The following is a 17,161-nucleotide window of genomic DNA, read 5'->3' on the forward strand; positions in this document are numbered from 1 at the left end:
GCGTCTTCTCGAACGAGCAAAGAAGGCTGAAAATGACATCTTCATTCATTCATGATGGGTGTTTACTGTTTAGTTCATATGAAGGCGAATGTTAAATCCCAAGAAATATCATACCATACATTTTATTGACTAATTCATAGTTTATTTTCCTCTATTTAATTTTGGTTTTCTTTTTGGAGCCTTTGATAAGTAAGGAACCATATTGGATAACATTTTATGAAGTTTAGTCAAAATGGACTGTCGCCACCTCACTGTACCCAGCCAATGAAAAATTAAAGAAAAAATAGATAACATTTCTAAAAATATAATATTAAAATTCCATATAGTTCTAATATAATGGAATAAAAATCCCAAATATATATATATTTTTTAAATTGCACCACTGACCATTTATAAGAAAGAGCAAAAATGAGTAGCTCACTATTTGGAGAGATCAAGTCAAAGTGTTTAACAACAATGTTTAAAGCATTTATTAGCCCAAAAAAAAAAAACAGGCACCTTTTTGCAATATGTGTAGTCATAAAAATACAGCAATTCCAAACATCCATCCATCTATTTTCAGAACAATAGTTACAAAATGGATTTGCATTGTAAGTAGCTTATTTGTTGGCTCACTATTTCCCAAGTTGAGGCTCTTGAGGCTCGCCGTGTCCATTTTGTTTAATCTCTGATCCTGCTGTTATTACGAGTTTTCCTTTATAACAGAAATATAATTAACAAAGGACCAAAGTTAAACGCTCACAATTTGGTAAGGACAAGTAATCACAAAGTATTTATTTTGATTGTATTTGCTGCATTCCAATCTTGTCATTTTTTTATTTGTATGAATTCATTATTATTATTATTATTATTATTATTATTATTATTATTATTATTATTATTATTATTATTATTATTATTATTATTATCATTGCGCTTGACAAAGTTTCGTTGACTGTGTTAGCCAATGTGGAAGCTTTTTTTATTGGCAAACACTGCCCTCTTGTGGCAGGAAGGAAGCATGTACCAGGCATTTTGGGTGCAACAAATGTGTTGAACTTCCAGTTTAGGTTCCCAAACTAATGTCAAAGTAAGACTTGAGTCAAATGAGTACAAAGTAGTTGAGTCTCACATGAATTCAGTCCGCTTAACATTTGTCATTGATCACAGCCCGTGGTCCCCGTTGGCCAGTCTAATTCATTTACCAACTTGTCATTCCACACATTGATTAAGTTGTCCTTCAACCTTCGCCACCCACCTCCACCCCAGCTGTTAATTATATGCAAGGATAGAAGATGTTGTCATTATTGCGTCTAATCTACGTAATGAGAGGCCTTGTAGTAAAGCAGCAGGCCATCTTAGAGGTCAAACCTGTTGACCTACGGGTCAAACAGGTCCATGAATGAGGCTTTCTTCATTAGATGAGACAAACATTAGTATTATTTGGGATGATTCTGATTTGTTTAGTACACTGATGTTAAAGGTGCAAAGGAGGAAACAAGTTTTGTGCCCACTCGCAGCCTTGTGCAAATCTACAATATTGTTTTTGACTTCTTGTAAAAGCCCAGAGATTGGAAGCTCATCTCAACACACAATACCAGTTGTGATTATTGTGATTTGGTTGAGTGTGCACAGCACACTACAGAAAATTAAGTTAAATTCAATATTTTGGGGGTTGTGTTGTCTTTTAGGCCGTAGAATACATATAATTTACAAATAAAATACTATTTTAATATTAAAACTGCTTTAAAGTTATAGCATTGACAAAGCACCTGAATGACATCCATTGCTTTCAAACTAATTTGACCAATACATTAAAAAAAAAAAAAAACATGTCGGCTGATTATGATTGTGTTCATTCATAGGTGATTTGAACAGTGGTGATGTGGCAAGAGAGCTTGTCACGTATTCATGTTGTGCTATTCAAAGACACCACTAGAGGGCAGCAACGCTCTGTAAACTATTAAACGGTGGTACGAAAATTCCTGGAGCTGCTGGGGAGAACACACACAAAAAAACTCAGACGCAAAGTGAGCCACTGAGAAATAAGTAAGTAATTTAAAAATGTTATGTCTGCTACTAAAATGATGAACAGTGATCAAAGACCAAACATCTGTGAAATCTCATGAAAGATGATAGATAACTTTGATGACTTAAACTAACATTCAGATGCACTGTTTTTGCTTGTTGTGTTGGTATTTAGTCAAATGAATGACATTTTTTATCGATTAGGAGCACAGACTCACGCAAGGATTTTATTAAATTCGCTCCATAATAAAAAAATTTAATCACATTGATATGACATCACCTTTACTAACACAGGATTATTCACATAATCAATATGTCTTTTCTTAATAAAGACGTGTTTTTTTTTTCTTTATTAAAATACTCAAGAATGACAGAACCTTTTTTTTAACCACCCTCAATTTGCTGAAAATCAATCTGTTTGAGAGGGCAGTCATGTCTTGTTGCATCACCCCGCCCCCTCTACTGTGGGGTGCGTTGAAGCCGGGTCTTAAAAGGACATTTTTGTAGTGTTGATGGAAACTATTGACACTCCTTCACAGCTGCAGTCAAAGCAGGAGTCATATTGTACTCACTGGCTTGTGTTGTCAACTTCAGATTCAGATTTGGATTACCTTATTGATCACTATAAAGGCAATTGGCCCAGTTACAACTCATCCAAAAACATGAAAACAACAATGACCGACAGAGTGGGACACGAAGCCTGGCAGGTCGCCTTTCAGCGCTCTGAGTTTTTTTTTTGTTGATGAAAAAGAAACAACAAAAAGAACACAAAAAAAGATGCTCAAGCTCTACTCCTTAAAGGGGGGCACAGTATGAACCTGGGAAAAACTTTTTTTTTAAGCAACTATAAAAAAAATCTCTGACGTTGAGATTCTTAAGCTGTAGTCAGAGCAGGAGGCATTTACTCTTTTCAGCAGAATCACAATCTATGGATAATTCTCTCTGTGACTTTGTAGGAACTGAAACAACTGGCAAGTTTAAAGGGTGTGATTGGCACGTAATAAATTATTTAGTTGGTTAGCGTAGTTTTTACATCATCATTTTTACATTGAGTATGAAAAAGGATACAATCCATCACACAAAAATATGCTATTCTAGCAAAGACATCAGATAATCATTACAGTGCGCTTTGAGGTGGTCTACTCATTTGGTGTTACTTTCTCTCTGTGACCACTAGGTGGACACAGTGTGCACCATCCATGCAAACAGCCAATGTCAGGCATACATGGACTCAGTCAGGCCCGTCTGCTTGAAGGTGCGAGCCACTTGTTTGGAGTGTTGCATCTTAGCCGAGAGGGCTTCCAGGACGTCGTGCTGGTCCACGGCAGTGGCCGTGCGATAGATGAATGTGCCCATGGACTCCAGGCCTCGCAGGCCTAGATTCACCCCGCAGCCTAGAGGACAATATGGAGTTTATAATAATCACAATTTATTTGATCAACGCATTCTGCTGGAAATTCCACAATAAATATTGAATGAATGAACTATGGTAATTTTATTAATGTCGAGTGTGTTATCATCTTTGAAAATGACTATATTACTGCATACTTGTGAATTTGTGACCATCTCATGTATAACCGTTTGGTTGTTTTATACTGCCCCCAAGTGGCCAAGGCGTGCATATAAAAAGGAACAGCACAATGAATGATATTGTTTTAAATCATGATGCACAAACGGCTTCATTATTTACATTTCACTTAATTATGTTAACGAAGTACAAAATCATAAAGTGCTATTTTCCTTATTTTAAAAAAAAATGCTACAATGTTTTGTTATTTTTTAGGAGGCTGATACGGATTGATGGCAGTTCTATTCATTTATATGGGAAAAGAAGATTTTGTATATGGTGAACAATCGCTATTAATAAAATAAAATCAAAATGCCTATGGCTAGTGAGCTTATAGGTTCATTGACAGGTTACAACAAAGAGACTGGAAGAGTCACAGAGAGGCCTTGGAAATTTTCATGGATTAAATCCCCGTTGTGAATTTTGCAGTTCAGCTCTTTGTTAGACAACAAGTTGTCCAAAAAAGTAGTAAAACACTGAAACATTGGGCCCACATGCCAGAAACTGACGCTGCAGTTAGACATTCAAAAGTGCATTCAACGTTTACAGAGCTCAAATTAATTTCACCCAAATCTCAATATCCCCCTTTTTTTTTTTAAAGAGTAGTGTATATCTCCTTTTAGAACGTGATGGTGTGTCGTACCCGTGTCAAAGTTGAGGACGCGGGCGGCTTCTCCCTCCACGGTGACGGCGACGTTGTCCCCCTCGATGTAGGCGGCGCTGACGCGTCTGTGCGACAGCTGGATCTCGAAGAGGCGGCGGCTGCACTGCATGTGGTAGAGCGTCACGTCGTTCAGCCGCGGCTCGATGTCCGTCTTGTACGCGTTGAAGGACTGGTGGAAAATGTTCTTCATGATCTGACCGAGCAAAGAAAGAAAGATGCTCCTTAAAATGACATTTTGGACAATAACTCTCTCGAGGGAAAAAAATGTTAGCAAGGTAGAGATACAATTGAATAAAAACTTGTATGCAAGGTGGGAGTTCAACTACAACCTTATGGCTGCTTCTAGCGATATTATCACAATATGAATGTCACATTATTATTACGATAATGTGTGGAGGTTAGCAAAATAAAAAATGATTTAAATACAATCTATTATTGGGGGGGGGTGGGGGGAGCACAATATTGTGTTTTTGTACGTAGTACCAGCAGTGACAAAGAAATATGCTTGGCCAGTCATTTTATTGTCATGTGATCCTATTGGCTCAGTGGCGCATAGTATCATTGTCTATGTAGTTTTTGAATTTTACATGTTTCGTTTCCCTCTCTCTGGTGATTAACGTGGCTCTTAAATTTACATGACCAAAACATGTCTAATTGAAATTAACCCGCACTAATAATCTAACCACCAAAGGGTGCTGAAACTGCACAAACAAAACCTCTTTTTTTTTATTGATGTCATGTCATTTTTAACTAATTCACTGCCATTGACGGCTATAGACGTCAAAAATTCATTTGAACTATTTTTATTAGTTACATTTTTTTTTCCACTTTTGCTAACAAAATAATTTTTTATTGTACATTCAGAACAGATATAAAATTTGTGATTAATCGTTAGTTAACTAGTGATTAATCGTTAGTTAACTAGTGAAATCATGTGATTAATTACAATTAAAAAATGTAATCGCTTGACGCCCCTAATTTAAATAGTTAACTCAAGATTAATCACAAATTTGATATGTTATAAATGTACAATACAATTTTTTTATAGGTTTTCATAAAAAATGTAATGAAATGAAAAAAAATTAAACTAATAGAAATAGTTCACATGAATTTTTGACGTCTATAGTCGTCAATGGCAGTGAATGAGTTAATATCGCTGACGATATTGCCGTTAGCGGGACATCCCTAGTCATTCATGAATCAAAGTACCACTATGTTGATTTCTTTAAAGAGCTAAAGTTGCAAATGAGAAAATGAGAAGTTTCATTAGCATGAACACAGCTAAAACAATTCAAAAATGTATCGATCCCAGATGGTTCATTCAGATTTTGTAAAGTTGATGACTTGGAATCAGTGGCGGGTCATCAAAGCCCTGAAGATGAACAATTCCCCATTCAAGAGTAATGGTAGCACCAAGCAAACCTCGCTCACTCCCCTCCTGTTCAGTGACGCTGAATGGTTTCTTTCACGCAAACTGGCGCAGGCATCTGTTACCAAGTAACGCTACACGGCAAGTGAATGGACGCCCACGTAGCAACAAGGATGGCCTTGCCATGTACCTGAGTGCGTGTATGCTGCGGCCACACACACAAAAAGTACACACGTACACACTTGAGTGCATCCACAGACACACTCTCTCTCTCTCTCTCTCTCTCTCTCTCTCTCTCTCTCTCTCTCTCTCTCTCTCTCTCTCTCTCTAATGGTCTCTGCCATGAGCATGGTCCATCCGCTGAGTGCAAGGTGTTGAACACCTTGAGCACATTCCGTAAACACGGCTCTGATGTTTGGTCAGTTCGTATTTGGTGTCATTTGGGGGCCAAGACAAACCCCACATCTGTGAACTGTAAATATTTTGAGTAGGCCTATTCTTATTTATCATCAACTAAAAAATAAGAATTTGAGAAAATTTGCCTATTTCCTGCACTAGATTAATCTCTTAATCTCCTATCAACACTTTTTCTGTGATCGATAACATCATCTGATATAGTTTACCATTTTGCCGAAAAGATGAAATAGTTCATCGCATGAGGTGTTCAGTGTTTGTATTAGTTTTTTAAGTGAATGAATTAAGACTAAAAGAATAGCAAAAACAGACAATTTGCTGTGTTTGCCAAACAGGAAGACCACCTCTGTGTGTGACATACTGTATGTGCAATATTACTACTACTAGCGAAGCACTGGGTGTCAACTGTCAAAATGTTATAATGACATTAGTAGTACTAGTAGCACAGAGTTGTCAACTAATGTACACTGCTCAGTTTTTTTCACACTAGTAACTTGTAGTTGTCCACCTAGTATAGCAAAAAGAGCGGACATAACTTTTTTTTGTCCACTACTGCCTTCAATTAGGCACTAGTAGTGGCAAAATATTACTAGCAAGTGCTACTACTCATCCTATGAGTGCACTATATTGTCTTAATAGTGAAGATAAACAGTTTGCTAGTAACAATTTTGCACTACTACCTTCTACAATAAGACAGTTGTACCACTAGTGCACCTTAGTCATTCAACTAGTGCATTAAACTGTCAAACTACTTAAGACAGAGCGAACTTGTAATGTTTTTTCCACTACTGCCTTCCACAAGGCACTTGCAATAGAAAACTACTAGTGCAAATAAAGTATTCTACTAGTGTATTGAATTGTGCAGACAAAGAGTGTGCTTGTCAAAGTTTTTTTTGACCGACTAGCCATAGTAGTGAAAAAAAACATTATTAGTATGACACAGTCATACTATTACAGCACTCGAATCGTTCTACTAGTGTGAGGACAAAGAGTACTAGTAACTCACCGAGGAGTTTGCCGTATGCCTGAGGAAGCGGACCATCCTGCCGTCAGAGGCGGGACACGCAAGGGCCATGTAGCGGTTCCTGAAGGTGCCGTAGATCTTCAAGTGGAAGCCCGGCTTGGCCGCTGTGTTGCGGTGCTCCCTCGGGGCTTCCATACCGTACGCGGACAAGTCGAAGTAGAGACTGTGGGCGCGGATCTCCGGAGTGGGAACCTGACGACAAGATGGCGACACAATAAGGACAAGTCACACAAAATCTCAACCGGGGAATTGACTGTTATAGTAACTGAGGGTCTCATTTACGTAACATCCCCCCCACAGTGAGTTTCTCTGCCTATGACTTCATCAGGAAGACAGGGTGAAGATCCAGAGCCACTTTCAAGCTATGGCAGGATTACAAAATCTGGAACAACTATGAGCAAAAGGTAAGCAGAGCTGCCCTGACTGTCATGACAAGTTCGCTCTATATTATTTATTTGGTTGGTACTAACATAACTATGAGATTCATTTTTCAAAAATCATTTCCAGTTTAATATATATATATATATATATTTTTTCTTTCTTTTTTTTTCTTTCTTTTTTTTTCTAGAGAGGTCAGTATTGTCCATTCGGTAATTTTACCGATTTGACATCTCATCATCATTGCTGTCTTTTTTTTTTTAATATATATATTTTAATATATTTAGGAACGCTACGGAAGCTTACCTTGCTTTCTTTATAAATGTTTTACATCGCTCGGCCGAGAGCCTGCCGCCATTCTACGTCACTGCGCACTGAATGCCTTGCAACGTAAATAACAATGGCGGCGTACGTCCAGATAAAGTTTCTACAAAATGTATTAAACCGGAAATGATTTTTGAAAAATGAATCTCATAGTAATGTAAGTACCAACCAAATAAATAATATAGCGCAAACTTGTCATGACAGTCGGGGTTCCTTTTCATTTGCATTGAGATTGATTACGAAGTGCTGTCTCCATGAGTGAAACCATTTTTATTGTCTTTAAAGGCGTTGTTGCATCAAAATCATTGGTTGGATTCCAGTTGACGGTTATAAACATCCGTAACAGTGAATGAGTTAATTGATGTTGGGATTATACTGTAAGGGATCCTTCAATACAAAAAGTTTGAGAACCCCCTCATTTGGACTATATATGTGGCGAAGGAAGCCATTTGCATGTATGAGCTCTATGCGGTGATAAAGTAGAGAACATACAGTACACGAACTCCTCGTCTCTGCTTATGATGGATCCCTTTCAGTTCAACACTACAACATTACAACCTCCCTCCAGCCGGAATTGATCCATCTCCCTTGTAGTGACATAAAACAGCCAAGTGGGATCAAACAGCATTTAGCGGATGGCAAGATGATGGGGACGGGGACAGGGATGGGGAAGGACAGTAAGCGAGGCCAGCCGGGTCAAATCTTGGGAGGCAAATTCAATCAGAACAGGAAACAAGCCTGGAGGGGGGCGAGCGGGGGGGAGGGGTCAAAACAAGAGGAAGCCACACGACCTCCGTGTTTGGAGGACGTGATGTGAATAGTTAGGATAGCATCAAATAGTAAGAGAGACTGTGACTCAGCATGTACAGTGGATATATTAAAAGTCTACACACCCCTGTTCAAATGCGGGGGGTTTATGATATAAGGAAATGAGATTGATTAATGTGACCTGCACAAGTAAAAAAAAAAATCTAAATATTTTCAAGAGGGGAAGTAAAAATAAACTAAAATGATGTGGTTGCACAAGTCTGCACACCCTCTTATAACTGGGTTTTAGCTCAAATGTTCAACTTTGTTTTAACATTTTGGCATTGTCTAATGAATGAAACCAACTTTTTGGCCATAAATCCAAAAGGTATGTTTGGTGCAAACACAACATGCTCATCCTAACAGAACACCATTTGTTCTCATTGTTTTTCTTCAGCTGGAGCTGAAGCCTTAGTCAAGGTGGAGGGAATTATGACCAGTTCAAAATAGCACCCAGTGATAGCACAAAATCTTCAGGTTTTTGTGGGAAAGCAAAAAAGAAAAGAAAAGTCATGGGAAACCAAACTGGAACAGCTGAATTTTATTTTTTGTTAATCAGAGACATTGTGAATGGTGGCAGGTGTGTTTTGACTCCCATTAAACATGAGTTTGAATTTGATTGGTTGAATCGGAACACATTCCAGTTAAAAGAGGGTGTGTACACTTGCGCAACCACATTATCTCAGTTGAATATTTTCTTATTATTTATTATTATTTATCTTCCCTTCTCGAAAATATGTCATTGATTTTTCAATTGAGCTGTACAGATTCTAGTTCACACTAATGGTGCAAAAAGAGAAAACCTCGGATTTGATCAGGGGTCTTGACTTCTTATATGCACTGTAATAACCCACACAGCATGCTGCATGGAACTGTGATGTGATATTTATCATATGAAATAAGATGAAAATCAATATATTGCTGCCTGTATTTCATATTAGCTTAGCTGGGAAATACACATGATGGACATCGCAAATAAAAGCCATTATCCACCCCCATCAGGAGAACTGCTCTTGTCAGAAAGACAAATATTTTTTTGCTGACATGCCAACAGGACTCTTTATATTCCCCACCACTTTTGTTATTGCCTGTTTGCACAAATTGTGGCTTTATGGTCTTTTTAATATCCTCCTATATCCTGTTTCTGATGACTTCGTACACTTCAGTTTGTTTGTGCTCGCGTTGGTTTATTGCACCTGTCTCTGGTCCAGCCTCTCGATGCTGGCGTTGGCTCCGTAGGCGTGGCACGACTCTACTGTGTAGTCGGAGCTGAGGCCCAAGACGGAACAGGAGTCGCCGCACGAGCCGTCAGCCACCACAATCACGCGTGGCCACTCGCTCGCTGGGATACGCCGCAGGTAATCCTCTGTGAACTAGAAGGGAAAACACACCTCAATTGCAATTATAGAACAGTTTTGCTAGTCAAACTTGGCTGCAACAAGTTTTGTTCATTAAACCAATTAGAGGTTGGACAAATGCTGATGTCATTGAGAGCAAGGGACATAAACCTGCAGCCATGACTCTGTCACTTTCTATGGTCAACCTTAGCTCCTCCCCAAATGTAGAAAATAATAAAGATGTCATTCTTCCTTGACATCAATCATCTCTCTCTTCAACGTTTATTATTAAAATCCTTGACGACCCCTTATGTCTACACGGGGCCACAAATTCAACAAAAGGGCCTACAGGCAAACTAGGGGTGTGCCCAAAAAATCAATTCTCATTTAGTATGATTCGGAATCAATTTTTAATGTCCCAAAATCGATTTTATTTAAATTATTTTATACTGTCTTGCCTTTGTCTGTGTGTGCCTTTATTTGGAGCGCTGTTCATGTTGTACCCGGTTTGGCCACTGAGGGGCAGTGTGGTTCCACGGGGTCTAATACACTGTTAAGTTGTAGCCACATTAGAGAGTAGAAGGAAAAAGTCACGATCAAGTTATTCCAATAAAAGTTGTTGTTTTGCAGTGTGGAGCCGTTCTTTTGAGTGATAAAAGTGCCGCGAGTAGCGCGCTAATTAGCATTAGCAAGTCAGACTGGAGTAGATCATTACAATTCCTTGCACATCTATAGATTGAAGCAAAAATCATTGTCAATCAAATCATTTTGAATAAAAAAATCATTTTTTATCGAAAATGTATTCTGAATCAAATCGCAGACCCAAAAATTGGAATCGAATCGAATCATGAGACATTCAAAGATTCCCACCACTAATGCAAACACTAATAATTATGTGTCACAATGTTGCCTGCAGATCTCACAAGCTGGTGGCAAAGCACTTAGTTTGTCTAAGTGAAACTCCTCAACTCATTTCAACATAGTTCCTTGCTATCAAGCTGCTATCAAGATGCTTCAAGATGGCGGGAATGCACTTTTTCTAGTGGTAAGGGTTGAGCCCATGCCCACAAATAGTGTAAACCCTCAAGGTTTGTTATTGCCTAGCGATGCCACATCATGGCAGCAAAGCACTACTTATTTCTAAATATGTCTTCACTCATTACAACTTATTTCCTTGACACCAATATTTGGATTAGTTTAAACTGATAAAACTATTTGTAAAGGTTTTATTATTATTATTATTAGTAGTAGTAGTATCTCTCTATGGATGGTCTGGAACCCCTACGAAGGAGATGTGACATTAATGCAAACTAACTTTATTTATTTATTAATTTTTAACAGAACTTCGGAAGTCTCTCTCGCTTCACCTTGCAAAATGATCGGCGCCAATGCGGAATGTGGACGTACAACAAGGTCATGTGCGGGTTTAGAATGCAAGCATTGGTGTTTAATGAGGCGGAGAGGTGGACACAAACAACAAGTCTCTGGTCTGCAACCATGACACAAATATTCAGTGAGCATTCATTCATCCATTTTTGCACGCTATCCAATCCACGCCAAATCTTCACACGTTTTTTTTTTCTTATTTCTTTGGACTGGATGAGTTTTGGCTTGGGGAGAAGGGACGAGGACAAGTGTCACTATGATGATGTCATTATTACAACAGTGTATGCATGCGTGTGTATGTATTGGGGGGGTGGGGGCGTGCATGGGGGTCAAGAAAAATGAGTACAGAATATTGCAAAAAGTTTAGCACATTAATTGTGGTCAATCAACAATTTAGTGGGGCAGCGTGCGAAAAATTAAGCAGGCTATACTTTGGCACCAACTGTTTACAACCCTTATGAACAGATATAAAAAACGAGTGCGCTGCAATTACCTTGCTGCCGAGCTGCACCCTGACGTCCACCTCCTGCTTCTTCTGTTCCAGGATGCTGAGCAGGTACTCCTGGAACACGCCCATCCTGGTGAAAAAGTGCTCGTCGTGCCAGCATCCCTCCATGTTGTCAAAGTCCACGCCGAGTCCCAGCAGAAAGTCCACGCTGCGCGGGTCCAGGGCGATCTGCTGCGGCCGGCAGAGCAGCGCGCTCCGGTTGCGCTCGTCCAGCACGGTCAGCTTCAGCACCTTCCCCGAGCGGACAGCGACCAGGGCGGCCGTCAGCCCCACGGGACCCGAGCCCACGACGAGCACCGAGATGCGGGCGCGCCACCGCCGGACGCCGTCCAGGCCGGCTTTGAGCGCCACGTACACGGCCACCGCCACTACCGTGCTCAGCGCCGTGTCGTACGCAAGGGCGCGGAACGTGTCCTCAGCCTCCTCCACGCCGACGTGTTGCGACTGCACGCCGTCCATGACCCGGGGACGCGGAGGAGGCGGCAGTTGTGTCTGGAGGTGAGCCAGTAGGAGAGCGGCCTCCCTTTCGTCCGCCAGTGGGAGGGAGAAGGCTGTCCCACGGGGTAAACACTGGCCGCCTGCGACGTGCCATGTGCGCTCGCTCTCTCACTCTCTCCCCTCATGTCTTCTCCCCTCATTTCTCTCTCTCTCTTTATCTGTCTGTCTATCTGTCTCTCTCTCTCAGTCTCTGTCTGTCTGTCTGTCTCTCTCTCTCTGTCTGTCTCTCTCTTTATCTGTCTGTCTATCTGTCTCTCTCTCTCAGTCTCTGTCTGTCTGTCTCACTCTCTGTCTGTCTGTCTCTCTCTCTGCCTGTCTGTCTGTCTCTCTCTCTCTCCGTCTGTCTGTCTGTCTTTCTGTCTGTCTGTCTGTCTGTCTCTCAGTTTCTGTCTGTCTCGCTCTCTCTCAGTCTCTGTCTGTCTCTCACTCTCTCTCTGTCTCTCTCTCTCTCACTCTCTGTCTGTCTGTCTCTCTCTAATTCTGTCTGTCTCTCTCTTTGTCTGTCTGGCTTGTCTCTCTCTCACTCTCTGTCTCTCTCTCTCTCTCTGTCTGTCTGTCTGTCTGTCTCTCTCTCTCTCTCTCTCCCTCCGTCCCTCCCTGAGAGTAACGGTACCAAAGGTAGGCTACTCCTCTCACACATTGATATTGAGGCCTACCTGTATTGTATTGAATGAAATATGCCAGTTTTGATATTCAACAGCAATAATAAGAATAAATATCCTAATTAGGAAAATTTTGTTTTTGGTCTCCTCTCAGGTAAGGATACAGTAGGAGTGGTATAGCTCAGGTGGTAGAGTAGCTGTCTCACAAGCTGAAGGTTGTGAGTTCGTTCCTCAACCCTTGTCTAACTTGAATGAATAAATTTAGTTAAAACCTCTCCTTGAAAATTTTACTTTTACTCACTAAAAATACTTTGAGTAAAATTCACGTTGAATATTTTACTCTTTTCCAAGTGTAAATTTTACTATTTAGTTACAAACACTCCAGAGAAAAGTTTCCTGCACCACATTTGCAAAGGTTCCCACAGAAACATCAAGACAAGGGGGGGATCTTTGAACAGTAAAAGAGTCCAAGTCATGTGGGGCAGTGTATTTTCACAGGACAGTGATAACTGTTAATGGGGGAGCTTGAAACAGTCCAGTGAACTGTCTGTGTTCCTGCCACATGCACCTGTGGGTCATTGGGGAAGTCCTAAAATGTAAATGCATTGTTTTTGCTTATGCTCCCATTTTTCATGAGCTGAATCTACAGATCTAAAACTTTATCCATGTGCATGTATACAGTCCATAATAGGCCCATTCCTCTCAAATGTTCAGAATTCTATCGTGTTAGTGAGCATTTCTTCTCTGCCGAGATAATCCACCTACCTCACAGGTGTGGCAGACCAAGGTGCTAATTAAACAGCAGGATTGGACCCTACAGGCGGCTCTCGGCTGCCCACAATAAAGAGCCACTGTAAAACGTGCAGTTTGTACAAAATCTCTAAATTGGCTTCAGGCTTGACATGTTTAGTAATTAGCAGGTAAAAACTACAACAAAATACAAATTTGGAATGGATTTTATTGGAATTTATTCATGAACACATTGAAGTAGTACATCTTGACGTTGCATTATCAGACTACATTGGAGCATAAGATGGCAATTGTGAGCATGAGGCTTGAGGACATCAATTTCGTAGAGTCTGTGTTCTGTCTCCATTCTAACGAGCTACCGGATCATCACCATGGTGACGGTCAATTCAAACAGAAAGATGCTGCCGAGTATAAGACTACGCAGAGAGGCAGGAATGCAACAATAATGGTGTGCTGATTTGTGAAGTGAGATGTGCTTTTGTCATTTAATTAACCCTCTGTTATGATCATTTACCTCCTATTTGAAATGAAATGCATACTCTTGAATGCTGAATAAACCACTTAAAAATGCAAGCATAATATTTTAATAAAGCTGTATAGTAGTTTCTGTGCGTTTTAAGAGGCGGGGCCTGGTGAGGCAAGTTGGGAAGTTGGCAAGTCTGTGGCGTCAGCTATGGCCGACAGCAGCTCTTGAATGAGTGGGATTAGCGTCATATTTTTATTGTTCTCTCTGCATCAGTGATAGTGGCTCTCCTTTCCCAATGGCGAGGGCATTACAGTAAATAAGTATAGAGTGAAACCGAGCACGCGAAAATCTGCACGTTATTGATACTCACACAAAACAAAAAAGGTTTGTAAATGCCTTTAGATAGTACAAGATGGCAGCAATGCACTTAAATAAAATTAGACAAAGCTATGGCCGGACTAAATGAAGTTCAATTCAATATAGGTACTGGGTAATATTTTTATATGAGATTTGGCTTAAGATAGGTGAATATGCGACTTTGGTGAATGTAAAACTATGATATAAATGTATATAAAATATACAGGAATTCACTGAACTGTAAAAATATTGAAAAATATGGTTGTCAAAAAAAACGTGCTGGGGCACTAACAACAAGCTGTGATATAGTCGGGGAACACTGCACTGCTATAACCACTTACCTTTGGAGCCTATTAAATTATCCCCATGGGGTGATTTAAGTTATAAATCGGGAAGACAAAAAAATAAAGGAGCCTCATTTTTTGTAGACTTTATCTGAAGATACACTTGGTCACTTTGGATGGTAGATAAAAGACAAGTGTGTGGGAGATGGAGAGTAGGGGGTGAGGGTTATAGGGGGGGGGGGGGGGTTAGGGCACACTGTACTGGTGTGACTCAGCTTGCATCTTAACTGGTTTCTAGGTGCCCCGGCAACGAAACCGCGTACATAGACAGTCAAGGTTGAAAGCTCCGGATCCAGCTACCGCCAGGACCTGCTCACTCATGGGTGGGCGGGCAGACCTTTAAGCGCAACAGCCATATTTGATTTTAAAAACAGACATATGGGTCAGCTCATTTGTAGACCACGTAAAAAAAAAAAAAAGGTTAATACATGTAAAATACATTTTAACATCTATGATTAAGCCATATGCTAAATTAGTTGTACTGTATAGTATTAAAAACTATTTTTTTTTAATTATTACATACAATAAATCCATGAACTAATTATGTAAGTAGACAATTTAATAAATCGATTTTTATTTTTGGAAAGAATGGTTGATTACTGCATTTTTGCATTACATTTCCTTGCCCACCTCTGTGCTAGCTAGCTGCTAGACATTCCGGGTGACCAAGAAAACCGTAACCCACAGCTAAAAGTGAGACGTCACAGTCGAGCAAACAGAAATTACCATCAACATTTGGGTAATTATAATCTTTCAAACAAGTACTAATTTAACACATGGAGCAGCATCACATAAAAAGAGAGCATGTAATTCAACCTCTGCTTTGTGATGATTACAGGAGCCTAATTGGGGATCTTCTCTGCCTCTTATTTTTCTTGTCAATTACACTGCATGTCTTCCAGTAGCCCACATTCAATTTTGGACTCGCCTGTCTGATATAAAAACATATTTAAACCGCCCCACTCTAACAGGGGACACTATACACAAACATCTCAACAAAAGAATTGACAAGCACGCTGTTGCTTTGATTCCTGGCAAATCAGATGCAATTACGCAGCAGCGGGTCACGGAGATCGTGGTTCTACCAAGGATTTGAATACATAATCGTCACCCTCCGTTATTCTTGATACAATCCTATTGAACAACAGGAGCACAAAAAGCAGCTTTTTAATCATCTTCATCAGAGGAAAAATTCCAGTATGGCCTCACGGTTGCCATGGTGGATGACATTAAAGCATTCAATAGTATGCAAAGTAGGACGCATTTGTTACGCCAAGAAGAAAACAGGCCAAGGTACTGTAAACAACGGAGCAAGACTACAAACCAACTGTTGGCTACCAAGTACTTTGTTACTCTCAAATATCTGTAACTTTACTATAAGAGTATTACATTTTTTGACAAATGTTTACTTTTATTTCCTGCAGTTGAGAACAGGTATTGGCACGTTCTATTCCTTACATTGTCAAAATAGGCACTCGGTAAATTGGTGAAAGATTAAACTATTTGCGCAGTTTTTCTTCTCAGTTAGCGCACAAGGAATGTCTTGTGTGCAGTCGGCCGTGTGAAGTATGATAACACGCAGCGCCATTTGTGTGTGCCATGGCCGTTCCAGTTCAGGGTTCTTGTGCACACGTCACACGGTCCCACTGGACCACGGCCAAAATATTTCGCTTACTTAACTCAAGGGCGGATAAAAGCCTCCATGGTTGAATAAACACAATGATCCCCTCCATTCACTGGGCAAACATTTAACATTCCCGCTGCTCGAATAATTGTTTTCGGACGTCAGCGGAGGAAAATCCGACACCGGCAATTTGCCCGTCAACCTACCCTGGCTCAGCATGGCGAGGTAATGACGCGCGGAGCAGACGAAACTGGAGCTGTGATGACGCGCACACACAGCGGACCAGACGACTAGGAACATCAGGAACACTGAATCGCCATGGTTACACACATCGTGTAATAAGGTCAGAGAGTGAGTGACGTCAGATGCTACTAGCTCAGCGACGTCCTGGACCGCGGCCATCTGCAGTCGGGAATAACACTTCACTGCATGGGATTAGCATGGCAACAAATTTTTATGGAAGTTCAGATAAGAGGAGATCTTTCATCTGGATGAAGAAAGCAACAGAAGCCTCAACCCATACCCAAGAATTAAATTGCCTAATCTCATGAGCATTTGCTATGAAACTGTTAGAAAAACTACATTTTTTTTTTTTTACATAGCTTTCTAAGAAGTGTTTAATGTTTTTTTTTTAATTGTCAGGACAAATACCAGTGAATGAAATTAACTCATTCGCTGCCATTGACAGCTATAGACGTCAAAAATTCATTTGAACTATTTCTATTTAACATTTTT

General features: G+C 40.2%; 1 protein-coding gene across 1 annotated transcript; it reads right to left on the reverse strand.

The window, feature by feature from the left end:
• Positions 1-2,220: 2,220 nt before the first annotated feature.
• On the reverse strand, positions 2,221-12,645 carry LOC144053047 (uncharacterized). The gene is made up of 5 exons (XM_077567057.1): positions 11,771-12,645; positions 9,751-9,927; positions 7,028-7,237; positions 4,218-4,431; positions 2,221-3,401 (listed from the first exon to the last, which is right to left on the reverse strand). Exons 1-5 carry the CDS (start codon positions 12,242-12,244, stop codon positions 3,223-3,225), a joined length of 1,254 nt encoding a protein of 417 aa, XP_077423183.1. The 5' UTR covers positions 12,245-12,645; the 3' UTR covers positions 2,221-3,222.
• Between the last annotated feature and the right edge of the window lie 4,516 nt (positions 12,646-17,161).

The sequence above is a fragment of the Vanacampus margaritifer genome, chromosome 6 (genome assembly GCF_051991255.1).
Source record: "Vanacampus margaritifer isolate UIUO_Vmar chromosome 6, RoL_Vmar_1.0, whole genome shotgun sequence".
Lineage (NCBI taxonomy): Eukaryota > Metazoa > Chordata > Actinopteri > Syngnathiformes > Syngnathidae > Vanacampus > Vanacampus margaritifer.

What these genes read in the sequence shown, in the direction of transcription:
- LOC144053047 (XM_077567057.1), bottom strand. Translation starts at nt 12,244, where the DNA reads ATGGACGGCGTGCAGTCGCAACACGTCGGCGTGGAGGAGGCTGAGGAC. An exon ending in AGAGGCTGGACCAGAGACAG is followed by an intron (nt 7,238 to 9,750) that starts GTGCAATAAACC and finishes TCTTGTCGTCAG; the next exon opens with GTTCCCACTCCGGAGATCCG. An exon ending in CGTCCTCAACTTTGACACGG is followed by an intron (nt 3,402 to 4,217) that starts GTACGACACACC and finishes ATTGTCCTCTAG; the next exon opens with GCTGCGGGGTGAATCTAGGC.